The sequence below is a fragment of the Diabrotica virgifera genome, chromosome 2 (assembly GCF_917563875.1).
Source record: "Diabrotica virgifera virgifera chromosome 2, PGI_DIABVI_V3a".
NCBI lineage: Eukaryota > Metazoa > Arthropoda > Insecta > Coleoptera > Chrysomelidae > Diabrotica > Diabrotica virgifera.
This window is the reverse complement of record NC_065444.1, coordinates 15,056,059-15,068,766: the sequence shown is the minus strand read 5'-3', so window position 1 is coordinate 15,068,766 and position 12,708 is coordinate 15,056,059. Positions and strand designations below refer to the sequence as shown.

Genomic DNA, 12,708 nt, shown 5'->3' with positions numbered 1-12,708 from the left:
TCTATAGTACCTATTATTTTCGTTTAATTAAGAAAAATTACTTAAAAAACTATAATATATATAATAATTATTCTAACGTTTCGAGGCACAACAACATGGATATGGCCAAGTCACGTGATTTTCTCGAGCGAAGGGACTCACTCAACTACAACAGATGACGCAAATAGCTATCGGTATACGCTCTTTCTCACACTGCTGCTTACTTATAGCGGTTTTCACTTATATGTACGCGTAATTTGTTTGATCACAGAGCAATTGCAAAATTTCACCAAAAAAACCTGTCTTTTGTAGAATATTTATTTTTAAAATTAAAAATACCCTGTCAAAATAACAATTGCACCTCCCTGTCAGGAAAGGAATGTACATTTGTACATAGCTATGCATGTATAGTTGTATATGTTATACTCGTTAATAGTATGTACAGATTCAGATGAAATCTTCTGAAGTTCAGATGCACCCCCTGAAAATAATTCTGGGGCGCCCATGCAAGTATCTTGCAGAGTTAAAATCGCCCTCAAATCATCGCCTGGCCTGCTTATTTTCTTTATATTTAAATATTTAAATTTACTTTCAAGTCATATCAATGATATTTTTTGTAATAACAATTTTTACACTTTTTTAACTTTGGGGGGGATTTTTGGGGAAAATAACCGCTACCCTCCAGCCAGACCGGCATTTTTGTATTAGGCTATCATAGAAGAGTCACCTGAAAAATTTTCAGGTTGCCTAAAATACCTACTCAAAAATGTCTCACAGCTCTTATACTATTTTGTTAGTAGTCACTAATCATCAGTAATGCTAAAATGATATTAAAGCTACAATGGTGAAATTAGGTATTAAAAACAACTTACTAAGGTAAGATATAAAATCTACATATATGACGACAATCTCACCCTAGTAATAAGTTCTATTTAATACCTAATTTCACCATTATATTTTTAATATCATTTTAGCGTCCCTGGCGATGTTAGTGACTACTAACGAAATATAGGATTCCATAGAAAAGAAGAATACTATCGTTTTTGGTAAATCTGATGTTTAAATTGGATATAAATTGATCCGTACACTGAACAAAAATAGAAATAATCCTAGTAAAAAATAATAGTAATTTCGTTTACTTTTTCAAAAAAAAAATAATGACTTGTGGATAAACTTGCTGCCTTGGTATTTGGTACCAAAGCCGAGACAGTTTTGGGATCCGTGGGGTCCGGACCCCTCCCTTGGCTACGTGCCTGTGGTCAATAATGTATTTAGTGCAGAGAGTGTCCCGCGTTCCCAGTCCATTTCTGAAGCCAAATTGTGTTTCATCCTGGTCAAATGGACATTTGAATCTTCTTCTTCTTTAAGTACCGTGCCTAAGTTTAGGCGTGGGTAGCTTCCATGACGATTTGCCGATATCGTCCTCGATCTTACACAATTACGCGGCATGTAACAATTCTTCTACTGATAAGCCAGTCCATTGACGAAGGTTTCGGAGCCATGAATATTTCTTCCTACCAATTCCACTTTTTCCGTCGATTTTTCGGTTGAGTATTAACTGCAGCATCCTTTATCTGCTACCTCTCATTATATGCCCGAGATATTCAAGTTTTCTGTTTTTTATCATCTTGATTAAGTCACCTTCTCCTTGACCTACTCTGTTTAAGACTTCTCTGTTTGAAATGCGTTGACATTTGAATAGCTTAGTTAAATTATAATAAATTGGATTTTAGTCCAGTCGGGTTAGACGAATAACAGGCCTAACCTTGCATTTGGAGCTGCCCCAAATTTTATTTTTCTAATCTTTAGGAGGGCTAAATAGTAGTCTAAATTTAAAATCTCGACTGAATTCCGCCATTGCGTTAGCCGCCATCTTGATTTTAAACGAGAACCTTTTTTGCTCAATATCTCCGCCATTTTCAACTTTTCGACAAAAAGTATAACAACCAAAATTGTTGAAAATGTAATTTTCTATCATTTCTATTTTTATAATTTTTTTATGCCATCGATATTTTACGAGTTATAGCGGAAAATAGTGACAGTTATATATATAAATAGAGCATAATTATTGAATTATCTCGTTTATTGTTAGTTTTACGACAAAAATGTTTCTATACACAATTTTAGTTTCTTTCATTTTTTGATAAAGTTAATATTTAAGGTAGTATTTATGCGATAATAGCGCGAGCATAAGACCTTATTGATTTTGTAGCAATGTCAACTTAAATTGTTCCAAATATGATTTCCTACAATTTCTTTTTTTTTAACAATTTTTTTCATGCGGTTGATATTTTTCGAGTTAAGTGGGAAAATAGTAAAAAGTGGTGGGGGGAGCATAATTACTGAATTGAATCTTTTTTTAGAGCTGCCCCAAATTTTATAATTCTATCCTTTAGGAGAGATCAATAGTAGTGTAAATTTAAAATCTCGACTGAATTCCGCGGTTGCATTAGCCGCCATATTGATTTTAAAGGAGAACCGTTGTTGCCTAATATCTCCGCCATTTTCAACTTTTCGACAAAAACGGTAGGAACTAAAATTGTTGGAAACACAATTTCCTACAATTTCTTTTACACAATTTTTTATGCGATCAATATTCTCCGAGTTAAGGAGGAAAATAGTGGAAGCGGAGGGGAAGCATAATTATTGAATTGTCTCATTTATTATTAAATTTACCACATAATTGTACATAAACAAAAATAAAGAGAATGATATTTTATACAATTTTTGAAACTTCCAATGAAACACCAACCAAACTAAGTACATAAAAGACATAAATAATAACTTATATGCATAAGTTCACTTAATTTTATTGACTACCTGGTTTTATTGGTTGAATTTTAAGCTAACATATTTTAATATTTTAACAATTTTTTTTTTATTTTGGACCCCGTTGGGGGGAATTTTCCCATTCCCCCCTCTTATATCCGCCACTGGTTCTCTCGAAAAATTGTAGTAAATCATAATTGCAACAATTTCAGTCCTTACACTTTTTGTCGAAAAGTTGAAAATGGGGAAGATATTGAACAAAAACAAATGCTTTAAAATCAATCGGGTCTTACGCTCGCGCCTTTACCGCATACGTACTACCTTAAATATTGATTTTATCAAAAAAATTAAAGAGATCAAAATTGTACAAAATTTAATTCTCTTCATTTTTGTATTGATTAAAATTTGTTGTAAAAGTAATAATAAACTAGATAATTCAATAAATCAATAATTATGCTTTAACTGTCACTGTTTTTCTCCATAACTCGAAAAATATGGACCGCACGAAAAAAATTGTAATAAACGAAATTATAGAAAATCGTATTTTAAACAATTTGAGTTTATTTTTTGTCGAAAAGTTGAAAATGGCGGAGATATTGAGCAAAAACGGTTGTCGTTTAAAATCAAGATGGCGGCTAACTCAAAGGTCAAATTCAGTCGAGATTTTAAATTTATACTACTATTAACCCCCCCTAAAGATTAGAAAAATAAAATTTGGGCCAGCTCCTAATGCAAGGTCAAATGGTATCCCGACTGGGCTATTTATACTTACACTGCATTTAGTCCATTGTCTGTGTAGTTGAACATTCGTTGTAATTTTTTATTTGCTAGAAAATATTCTTTCCATTTCCAGTTATATGTAGATGTAATTGCTTGGTAGTGTAGCTGGGTACATAGAGGTAAGCAATGGCAATGGGTATTGAAGCCCTTTGGATCAGTATTAATTTCCAAAATTTTAATTTCTCCTAAAATAAATTAAAGATTTATAGGTTTTTCGAAGAAAAGACTGTAGGTCAGGAAATTAAGCTGAAGAAATGGCAAAACCTCGCAATTTTTCGTCCAGCATCGATTAGTACAAAAATTTGAGATTAGGCTCACTTCACCCTCTAGTTCATTTTCTATATTGAGCCGTTGTACGCTTTTGTTTTTTTTTTAAGCGTAAAAAGTACCCCTAATTGTAAAAGATTATAAAATATTTTAAACTTTAATATGGTCATCGTTTGGTTTTTATTAGTTAAACAATGATTGCTTTATTATTTAGATATAATATCATAATATTTCAACCCTTAAAACCACCGTTGTTGGAGCTATATATAAAAAATTTATTTATCCTAAAAGAATGGTTTCGGCTTGCATCGATTTGCATAAAAATTTGGGATTAGGATCATTTCACCCTGTACTTCATATTCTATATCATGTTCAAGGGCGTTGATTATTTTTGGGGGTGTAAACTACCACTTATTATCAAAAATTATATAAAAACATTGTAAACTTTCGTATTGGTAAAATTTGGGTTTGATTGGTTAAATAGTGATTGTTTTAAGACCGCGTCCCACCATCAAATAATTTGATCAAACAGTTTGAACAAACTCCGGAAGTACGTCAAAGTGACGTCACAATTGCAGTTTTTTTGAAATTCTAAAAATCTGTGCTCTCACTATCAGTCCAGTTTGATCAAATTTTTTGTATTGAGTTGTCTAACTTGTTTGTACTTAATTTAAAATTAAAATTTTTCATTATTATCCACAATGAACACTCAGGATGTGACGTCACTAACTGTCACTTTCAGTTTGCTCAAACCAGTTTGATCAAATTATTTGATGGTGGGACGCGGCCTTTATGCTTTAGGATATAACGTCATAATATTTCAACCCTAAAAAACCATCTTTAATAACATTGCAATTTTATTAAGTAATTATTGCAAGTAATTTAGATCTGTACAAAAAAAGTAAAATTACGTACAAAAACATTTATTTACACAAAAATACGAATTTACAAATACACATACAACTACAAATAGTTTTTTAGTCATCTTCATCGAGATCGATGTCAGATTCTGTAGTATTATATAGGTACATTGAAAATGCTCTATTACACTCCCAAGCGGGCTATTAGAATTTTTCGAAAAAAACTGATAATAGATATTAGAATTTGGTGATAAAAAGTTTTGTCGTAAATGATTTTGTATTGTTTTTTGAAGAGCTATAAGACTATATAAATTCAATTTCGTAAGATCCCTTAGTTTTTAAGTGGGGTGCATTTAAAAGGCTCGAATAAGGGGGTGTTTGCTCGTAAATAGAAGTTTTAAACAGCTATACCTCGACCTCGGTAAATATTCACTGTAAATCAAATCTATGCATAGGAAATTTTAAATATTAATAAAGCTACAGTTTAGTACTTTATTATTTTTTTCGTATCTTTAGTATTTTCGGAGAGATTTTTAAGGAAAGGGTGTAAAATACGAAATTGCAAAAAATCAATTTATGTTTAAACTACAATTTTTCTTAAATTAGGCCTTTTAAATGGGTCAATCTTCTTGAATGTATTGATAATACATATATAAAAAGAATTACAGAAAGGTGAAGATTATTTTTAATTAGGAGGGTAGTTAGGATGTTGTTTTCACTGATTTTTTCGTAGAAAAAAGTAGGTACCGACCTTGTTTTGATCATAAGTCGATTAATTTTTATGCCAGAATCCCTTTATTTATTTTTTTCAAATGGTCTAACTGTATGCTTGAAAAAAGATTCTGCAAGTTTTTCTCGAAAAACGCAAAGTTTTCCCGTTATTTGGCTTTGAATTTGAATATTTCAAATTATGCATTTGGCGCAAAAAGCTAACCTTTAACATGCCGTATCTCGGTTAATATTGGTCGTAGAAAAATTATAAAAAAAGAATTATGTTTGTGTTTCTAAAAGATACAATTTTGATATCTAGAGTTTTTTTCATTAAATGCATATTTTTCGTGTTATTCTTAAAAAAAAACCCTCTAAGAAAGTCGATTTTTTCGTCGAAAAACTTACTTTCAACCGCGAATTACTAGAAAAATATTAGTTTTACTAACGAATTGCAAAGAACATTTTTTTCTTAGAATTACTTTTTACATCGATTTCCATAGCTAAAATGTAATGACAAATTCCCACCCCCGACATGGGGTGGCAACTACTCCCAAGGTTTTAGCGTAGTACATCGGCATCATATAGAAAATTATCATTGGGCTATTCCCTCCCTTCTGTAAAAATCTCAAGTAAATCCATGTTGGACGAAAAAATTGCGAGCCAAAATGCTTCATTTTCTGGCCTAGTGAGTCTTTTATTTCGAAAACTTTTTTATTAACGTTATTAGAGACAAAAACAGAGTTATTTGGGATCAATCATGGAAAGGAAAGGAGGATGCATGAAAGACATACAAGCAAGAATAACGAAGGCACAATTCGCCTTCAATGCGTTAAATAAAATCTGGCAAACAAGTGAAGTAACAGAGTCAACAAAAATCAATATATTATTCAATACTTGTGTGTAAAAAGCATATTACTCTACGGAGCAGAAACTTGGAAGCACGACGAAAGCACAATAAAGAGGCTACAGACTTTTGTAAATAGCTCCTTAAGAAAGATCCTAAAAATTTACTGGCCTAATAAAATAACGAATGAAGAACTATGGAAACGAATGAAGCATACCAGTATAATAACAACAATCAGACAGAAGAAATGGAAATGGATCGGCCATACGTTAAGGAAAGATCCTAGTGACATCACAAGACAAGCACTCGAATATCAATCTGAGGGGACAAGGAAGAGGGGACGACCAGATAATACCTGGAAGAAAACAGTAACCAGAGAACATAACAGAATCGGCTTAAGTTGGGCGAAAAACAAAGCAAGAAACAGAGGAGAATGGAAGGAGTTGGTACGCAGATTAACCAGAGAATAAACACAAGAAGACGCACTGAGCTGGCCACCAGCCGTCTTACACTGTCGGCCAAGAAACGCAGATGCGCCCAATACTCCACTAGGAGTGATGGTCTAAGAGAGAGATTAGAAACAGAGGTCGGATGACTACAGTTTCAAAAAAGATTCAAGAACAAAGACTGCAATGGCTTGATCACGTCAGAAGTAAAAATGAAAACTATGTGGAACGAAGGATAGAGCTGTAAAAAGTTGATGGAAAGAGAAGTAGAGGATCACCTAGGAGAATATGGAAGGACTGTACGGCAGAGAACTTGAAAGAGAAAGGTTTGGATAATGAAGACACGAAGGACAGAAATAAGTGGCGAAGAAGAGTAAAGAACAGCGACCCCCTAAAAAGAGAAAAAGCTGAGGAAGAAGAAGAAAAGAACTTTATTTTTTCGTTTTCGGGTCCAAATGTAAAGTTTTCTTTCAATTTGGATGGCAGCCTATTCCAGTAAGTTTGCCAGCAATTAAGTTTAAGAAGATTACAGATGTTTTAGACATTGGTCAACTTATCTGCAGGTCGATTAGCGGTTTCGCTACCTTTGAATTCAGATATGAATTCCCAGATGGTGGTCTAGGACATTCCTTAGGAGGTGAGAAAATGGATATAGTTATGGATAGATTGAACGATTGGATGCCAAATATACTTACTTTCTGCTTCTGAAAGACACCTAAAATTGGAATTTCCACATATTTCTGTGGTGTTGTCATCTAGAACATATATAAAAATTAAAATATACGTTCCATATAGCCCAGTCGGTATACCATTTGACCTTGCATTAGAAGCTGCCCCAAATTTTATTTTCCTAATCTTGAGGGGGGTTCAATGGTAGTATAAATTTAAAATCTCGACTGAATTCCACTGTTGCGTTAGCCGCCGTTTTTGGTCAATATCTCCGCCATTTTCAACTTTTAGAAAAAGATTGTAGAAACTGAAATTGTTGTAAATGCGATTTTCTGTAATTTCGTTAATTATAATATTTTTCGTGCGGTCGATATTTTCAGAGTTATGGGGGGAAAATAGTGACAGTTAGAGCATAATTATTGAATTATTGAATTATCTCGTTTATTATCAGGTTGACAAGACAAATATGTACCTATACAAAAATGAGAAGAATTAAATTTTGTACAATTTTGATATCCTTCATTTTTTTCATAAAATCAATATTTAAGGTAGTAGGTACGCGGTAAAAGAGCGAGCGTAAGACCTGATTGATGTTATAGCAATTGTTTTTATTCAATACCTCCGCCATTTTCAACTTTTCGATAAAAAGTGTAAGGACTGAAATTGTTGCAATTACGATTTACTATAAGTTTTTCAGAGAACCAGTGGCGGGTCTACGAGGGGGGATGGGGAAATTTCCCCCAACAGAGTCCAAAATTAAAAAAAAAATTGTTGAAATATTAAAATATATTAGCTGACATGAAGCTTAACATATAGACAGACAAATTCAACCAATAAAACCAAGTGAACTTAATGCATATAAGTTATTATTTATGTCTTTTATGTACTTAGTTTGGTTGGTGTTTCATTGGAAGTTTCAAAAATTGTATAAAATATAATTCTCTTTATTTTTGTTTATGTACAATTATGTCGAAAAGTTAATAATAAATGAGACAGTTCAATAATTATGCTTCCCCTCCGCTTCCACTATTTTCCCCCTTAATTCGGAAAATATTGATCGCATATAAAAATTATAACTTGGAAAATATCAACCGCATGAAAAAAATTGTTAAAAAGAAATTGTAGGAAATCATATTTGGAACAATGTTAGTTGAAAATGGCGTAGATATTGAACAAAAAAAATTGCTATAAAATCAATCAGGTCTTACGCTCGGGCAATTTCCGCATACGTACTATGCGGAATAGGGATAAAAATTGTGTAGAATTTAATTCTCTCTATTTTTGTATAGAAACATTTTTGTCGTAAAACTAATAATAAACGAGATAATTCAATAATTATGCTCTGTCACTATTTTCCGCCATAACTCGTAAAATATCGACCGAACGAAAAAATTATAACAAACGAAATTATAGAAAATCACATTTTCAAGAATTTTGCTTCCTATACTTTTTGTCGAAAAGTTGAAAATTACGGAGATATTGAGCAAAAACGGTTCTCGTTTAAAATCAAGATGGCGGCTAACTCAACAGCGGAATTCAGTCGAGATTTTAAATTTACACTACTATTGACCCCCTAAAGATTAGAAAAATAAAGTTTGGGGCAGCTCCTAATGCAAGGTTAGGCCTGTTATTCGGCTAACCCGACTGGACTAATAAGTGTGGATTTATTAAACGTTAAAGAGACCTATTAACAAGGCCAAAGTAAATTGCCGTTTTGGAGTGTTATTTTCCTCGTCACGACATTTTTGCATTCGCTTGAAAATTTGGATTTGTTCCTTTTACCATCTACTTGTAATGATACGACGCAGGCAGCACGTCGACAGATCGAACCGTGGGAGTTTCACCGTTCGCGCAACATGAGACCCCACTCATTTCCACTTCTCCAAAACAGCCCAGGCAGAGAGCGTACTTAAAGAGGACACCGAGCAGAGATTCTTCAGTCTTATAGCGACAGCTCTGGACTCCAAGTCCAGCCAAGCGGAGTGAGCAGGCAGGCCGACCTGAGTAGCGAGGTGCACCGTATTGAAGTGATTCGCATACTCGTAATTAAACGGTAGCCGTGGAGTGAACATGCTTCCGATAAAAATCATATGGCTCCCGTATGATTATTAATGTTTTGATCGCGTAAATGTTTGTACCTTACATTGGAGTGAGATGTAAGGATATTTCATTTTGATATTAATTTTATTTTTCTTTTGCAGACTTCTATCTAGTGGGACTTCTCTGCAACGGGGCAATAAATAGAATTATATTTTATTTTACTTATTTTGAACTATATATAAATATCTTAAATATACGAGGGTCGTTTTTTTTCAACCTCCGTTTGTCCATAAAAAATTCCCGTCAAGCGTTTCGCCATTGCGGTGCGCAGTGGGCGACAGCGCATCTCCCTCGCTACACTCTACATTAATCCCGACTTCCAGGCATCAGTCTGTACTGTGCTACACACGAAACAACATGGCCGCGACAATTAGTTCTCCCGCCAAGTGTGAATTACGCGCTGTCATTCGCTTTCATTTGACATACACACTTGACACATCAAGGATATGTCAAATGAAACTTGTGGAAATTCCATTGCCAACGATGTTAAAGTGAAGCGACGGTTGTTTCTCACCGCTTCATCAACACGTTGAACAAGCTCATCTGTAACGACAGAATTGCGACCTTGACCCCCTTCGTCCTTCTTTGAATTTTCGGCACCATTCACGCACAACTCCATCACTCATAAACCCTTCTCCGTACACTTGACACATCCTTCGATGAATTGCAGCTGCACTATTGCCTTCTGCCTGAAAAAAGCGAATGACAGCTCGTAATTCACACTTGGAGGGAGAACTAATTGTCGCGGCCATGTTGTTTCGTGTGTAGCACAGTACAGACTGATGCCTGGAAATCGGGATTAATGTAGAGTGTAGCGGGGGAGATGCGCTGTCGCCCACTGCGCACCGCAATGGCGAAACGCTTCACGGGAATTTTTTATGGACAAACGGAGGTTGAAAAAAAAACGACCCTCGTATTTACTTTGATAACCTGTGTTTTACTAAGTCTGTCGTCTTGAAAGAGCTACCCGTCACAAACTTTACTTTTGGACTAAAGTCTTCTTCTTTGCGTGTAATCTCCGCGACGAAGGTTGGTAATCATGGCTATTTTGACCTTCGAGGCAGCTGCTCTGCATAGTTGCCTTGAGCTGCAACCAAACCATTCTCTCAGGTTCTTCAACCAGGAAATGCGTCTTCTTCCCACGCTTCTCCTACCATCTATTTTTCCTTGAATTATGAGTCTTAACATGTTATATCTTAAGATGATAAATTTACTAATTCTAAGTAACTTATTGATAGGTTATCATTATTATTATATACATTTGAAATCAATGAGTTAATGCTACTCAAATTGAAAATCAAAGAGATACTAAATTGTTACTTACGTGGCATAAAAAAATTAACACATAAACATTTATCCAACGTATAATTGGTTACACATTCCAAGAAGCAATTCTCTTGAGTATATGTTACAAAATATTTTAGTTTTCTCTCTTCAGCAAAGTAACATTTTCTATCTTCGGTTTTGTATGCTTTTACCACTTTAGATGTTGTCATTAGTTCCGGATTAAGCATTATATGAGAAGCACTATCAAGAGGCAGTATAAAAAAGTCTTTACGTGTTTGTGGAATTGCGTTCGGAGCATGAACAGTAATCTGGAAAACAAAATATTAATAGGTTCATCCACAGGCACGTAGCACCCCTCCCAAAACTGCCTCGGCTTTGGTACCAAGGTAGCAAGTTTATCCCCAAGTTATTATTACTATTTTCGAAAATGTGAACGAAATTATTATTTTTTTACTAGGATTATATCTGTTTTTATTCAGTGTACGTATCAAGTTATATCCAATTTAAAAATCAGATTTATCAAAAACGAAGGTAGTCTATCAGCATTTCAAATTCTTTTTTTTTCTGGATTTGCCTCTACAGAAAAGCAAAATTGCTAGAAAATTTGTCTGTCTATTACTCCCACGACACTTACAGCAATAAAAGCTGAATATATGTTATGTTGGAACTGTAATACAATATCATCTTTGGAACCAAAAATTACTGACTATATAGGAGTATTACTCCTATAGAGTAACTAGGTCCATTTTTCGTTGGAATTTACCAAACTGTAGACGGGGTAGTGAATTGCAACTTTTAGAATTCCCTCTTGTCTTCACTGCAGCATCCATCTGGCTTGCAATTTTTAGAAGCCATGGAGGTGTCACCAGGAAAATGGTCCAATAAGTTTTTCAATTAAATATCTTTTAAAAATATTTTTAAATATTTTTATTAGGTTGAAAAACTTTGACTTTCATTTAGAAGATGTCGCTAGGCGCCTACTCCATAAAGTCAGTTGCAGTGCGAAGACTAGTTCTCAGCGTTTCTCACTTGGGACAGAGAAGAGCAAACCTACTCCTCTCTGATGATGACTCCAAATAGAGTCGAAAATCGTCGATTTAGAGTGCTGGTTTGCGCTCTCTGTACTAATTGAAAAATAAGACAGTTTTACTTTCGCATTGCAACTAAATAAAAATGGTATACATTTTTATTTTTCCAAATATAAAAGTTTAATGTTCGGTTTTAGGGTTTTAAAATGTATTAATAGTTAAATATAGCACTTACAGTGTATCCAACGTCTTCACAACATAAATAATCTGTATCTTGGGACAGTTCAATAAATATTAAATTCAAAGCATTGTCCGCTCCTGACTGTAAAGCTCTTCTTGGATATACATCTTTGCCACTACTTGGACGATATCCTTCATCATTTGTCCATTCACTTTTAGGTTCTAAGGAATCATAGAATTGAAAACTATAATAAAATAAAATATGTAGAGTCAATTCTTTATATAAAGGGTGGGCCAAAGAAAAGAGTCCACCTCGATATTTGGCAGTAGTTATTATATTTTTAGAAAATGCCGAAACAGGTCGATTTTTATTTTTAGATTACAATTTTTAACGAAAACTTTTCGTTTATAAATTCGCAAAGTCTGTGTGTTATTGCGTTGCCGCTCCTGCAATATTTAGAGCAGATTTATCGGATGGACTCTTATGTAGTTTTGTCTTCTGAATCCAAATCTGAAAACGGCATTTCGATATCTCTAACCGTCTTCGAGATAATCGACCTCAAAGTCTTAAATGTGACGTCACAATCCTTTTATTTTCTTCCGACACACTAAACATCAGCTGAAATCGTTGCTAGTAAGTAGGCTAGTTTTTTAATCTGAATTTGTTAAGTAAAGCATAGGTTATTTACATTATTTGAGTTTGACACTTCGTGAATGTCAAACGAAATTTTAAATAAAGTATTAATAAAATATCAATGACATTTGATAGTGAATTTAATTATTATATA

General features: G+C 33.9%; 1 protein-coding gene across 2 annotated transcripts in view; it reads right to left on the bottom strand.

The window, feature by feature from the left end:
- Window positions 1-12,708, bottom strand: part of LOC114345634 (pickpocket protein 28-like) — a 39,679-nt gene that overhangs the window by 4,287 nt on the left and 22,684 nt on the right. For both annotated transcript variants that reach the window (XM_028296441.2, XM_028296436.2), the window contains 4 exons: window positions 11,976-12,165; window positions 10,750-11,020; window positions 7,352-7,411; window positions 3,521-3,713 (listed from right to left, as the gene is read on the bottom strand). In XM_028296441.2, coding sequence (XP_028152242.2) covers window positions 3,521-3,713; window positions 7,352-7,411; window positions 10,750-11,020; window positions 11,976-12,165 — 714 coding nt within the window. The remainder of the gene's footprint in view (window positions 1-3,520; window positions 3,714-7,351; window positions 7,412-10,749; window positions 11,021-11,975; window positions 12,166-12,708) is intronic.